General features: G+C 34.1%; 1 protein-coding gene across 1 annotated transcript in view; it reads right to left on the bottom strand.

The window, feature by feature from the left end:
• Window positions 1-3364, bottom strand: part of LOC103808760 (methyltransferase-like protein 25) — a 50759-nt gene that overhangs the window by 44869 nt on the left and 2526 nt on the right. The window contains 1 exon segment of the mRNA XM_009081564.1: window positions 296-484. Coding sequence (XP_009079812.1) covers window positions 296-484 — 189 coding nt within the window.

Below are 3364 nucleotides of genomic sequence, written 5' to 3'. Positions count from 1 at the left end.
TTCCTGCTGCTCAGGAAGACAAAGGCAATTAACAAGGTATCTCAAACAGTGATGTTCTCACTTCTCTGTCTCATTCCCTTTAAAAGATGGGTCTATACATATTGAACACTCAAATTTTAGCATGAGAATTCATTTTCTAAACAAAGGCAATGACGAAACTATCTAGGAACAAATGAAAATGGAAGTGTGAAGCACGTAAGAGAAAAAACAACAACCACGAAACCACTCTACAAAACCAAAGCTCTGCAGGTACTATAGTGAATAAATAAACATTTAAATTCAAATGTAAATATACCTGTTGCTTCTTGACTGTCTCCTTTCAGAGCTTCAAGTATATCTTCTAATGGGGTACACACTCCAAGGTTGGACAAAGAATAATACTTAGCAGCCAGGGCAAACAAATGCACATTGATAAGCTTCTCAGAGTTTTCACAAAACACACCGGAAAACGTGGGATCATCTGTACACAAAAGAAAACGCAAAGCTTTTTGTAAACAGTGCTTAACAGCTCTCTAATAGTGCTGACAGAGAACTACAGGCAATAAATACTTAGTATCAGGCACAATTAGTCATTTATCTTGCTTCCATAAGTGGGAAAACTCATTATTTTGCTTCATCTGTATTTCCCCTTCAGAACTGAGGTCCAATTTTGCTCTTAGCTGAACTAGTGTAAACGTGGAAGAACCTATTGTTTTAGCAAAGCTACTTTAGTATATAACTGACAAGCTAATTCAGTCAACAATATAATTTTATCTTTTGTTTACAAATTTGCTTATTACACATTTCCTAGTCAGTCCCATCTGCCAATATATGCTACTAGATTTTTTAAACAATGCAGCTGTACATTATATGAAATGTTTTGATTTAAAATCACTTTATTCATATACTTTCCAAGCTGCTTTGTAACTGGTGAATCTACTGGGAGAATTAAATTAATTTGTATTTCCAATTGGGTGTGGGCCAAAGTTAGATTCCAAAGTGTATTTTGTTAGATTAATTATTAAATACTTCAGTTTGGTATTACTTATTTCTTAGTTTCAAAAACGTCCATTATTTTTAAGTGAAACTTATTAGTATGAATAATGTATTAATTCTGAGTTTTGCATTATCTAATTCCTCTCTATTTTAGCTAAAACTACTTGTGAATTCTAAATAGTTTTATTTATAATTTTTAGATATTTGTGATTGTTTTAAATATATAAAAGGTAACCAGTCCAGCAAAAAACTGTCACAAAGATTTGGAAAATGTTTTCTGGTTTGTCTTTTGTGTCATGGGTAGCTGTTGAGCAAGTACACACCTAGCACAGGACTGTCCTGAATCTGGCATGACAATGGATACAGCTGCTTTTATTGATCTCACCTCTAATGCTCTTAATTTTCTTGCATAACCGCAGTTAAAGGTCACATGCATATATTAGAATTTAATTAAAGCACTCTCAACAGTGTCAACGTGTTAATTTTCATGGTATGACACTACAAAGGCATAAGTGCAGCAAACACCTTTTGGATCTAAGAAAGAATATTGTGCAAGCTATGAGCAGAATTAACATGATTTCAGCATCTGCATGGCAATTCTTATTCTACTTCTCTCTTCTACAAAATCAAAAAAGAAAGATGCCTTCCTCTAAAAAGAACTTCCCTATCTGAACTTCTGAACATCCATTAAATTTTAGTTACTGAACCTTCATGAAGAATAAGAATGCAATGAGACATTAGAGAACAGAAATGAAGACTGCACCTTTTAGGGAGAAGGGGCAATTTTGCTTTCCAATGTCTCAGTAATATAAACTACAGAAAGATACAAAATTAGATGTGTGCATTTTGAAATGACTGAAAAAAAATAAATTTGGTCTCTAATAACACTTTCAAATCAAGCAAATAATGGAAGAGACTAACATAATGGGTTAAGATAATCAAAACTTTTGAACAATGGACAGAATTGGTTTTATGTTTTTCAATAAAGAAAGTTTCAACAAAAGGGGAATATCTACACCCAGAGAGTACTTTCCTTTCTGCTGGGTAAATGTTATGCAAAGCGTTCTTACAAGAATTATCACATCTTGAGTTATTGCTGAAGAAGAAAATTTCAGTTTATTTTTAAGGCAGGTCCACTTATTTAACTTATTTTAGATTTTCTGGGAAAGAACAGCATTCCAGAAAATTTACACATGTTTACAAAATCCATGTAGTCTGAATCAGTAAAAAATGCATAGAAATCTTTAGGTTTGATGCAGTGGGAAAAAAATCACTAATCTGTCAAGAAAGAGAACAAGGTTTAAAAGACTAATCAAGCAATTAATTATATGTCAACAATTGCTGAGAAAGCAACAGACATGAGAAATTAAGTCAAAAGTTGAAGAGGGATATCTTAACCAGCCAGCCATTCAGGAGTTTTGCCAGGTGAAAAAGAAATCTAATTTTTCTTGATGAGAAGTGGGTATTCCACTTTGTCTCATGCATATTATGACCACTTTGAATTAGTATAGTATTTTGTTTAACACATTAACAAAAAGTCTGGCACATCTAATATACATTCATGTTATTCTTGTTCTCCAATTTTTATTTCCTCAGTGACCAATACAGCCACATCAGCCCTCCAGTGCATGGTACAAATATATACATATATATATATGGTATAGATGCTGGAAAAGGTTTGTTTCAAAGCCTCAGACTTTACTATATCGCAACCCAGAACAGCATCCCAGTTCAACACAATTTTCTACAATGTCTAGGTCAGGATATATATATATATCTTCATCTGAAAAAGTCATTCCGAGCAGAAAACAGTTTATTCAAAAAATGGGCACCAATATGCACACAAGGATGACATTCCTGCACAAGCTATCACAATTAAATATTTTGTTTAGCTAATTACATCAGTACTGTACTGAAGCTCTACCTGGAGTGAAAGCTATGGATCCCACACCAATTTCTACTGCAAGGTCTACAGTCTCCTTTCTTCAAACCTGACCAAGTCTTTGCGTACCCTAAGGGCCATGCCCTTAACATCTGCCAAAAGACAACCAAGAATGCCACTGACCTAAGATATGTGGCTTCTACAACACACCCACCATCCAAAACACAGCAAAACCCGTATTTCCCACCTCCACTCTAAGGAATACATGTCATCAGCCACATCGACAACTTTAAGCCAAGAGTCACTGTGGAAATAAACATCATGTGAACTACATATATAAACTCATTACAGTACAGAAAGAAAAACACTACCCCAACACAGATATGGAAAACCATTAAACCTATACCCTTGAAGAAATTAACCCTCATTTTTCCCATCTGACTTTCAAGTAGCTTACCAAAATCAACAGTATAAACTAATATTCTGCAGACTAGAGTTCATGATATT

Source organism: Acanthisitta chloris, unplaced genomic scaffold (genome assembly GCF_000695815.1).
Source record: "Acanthisitta chloris isolate BGI_N310 unplaced genomic scaffold, ASM69581v1 scaffold9889, whole genome shotgun sequence".
Classification (NCBI taxonomy): domain Eukaryota; kingdom Metazoa; phylum Chordata; class Aves; order Passeriformes; family Acanthisittidae; genus Acanthisitta; species Acanthisitta chloris.
This window is presented reverse-complemented; position numbering and strand designations above follow the sequence as displayed.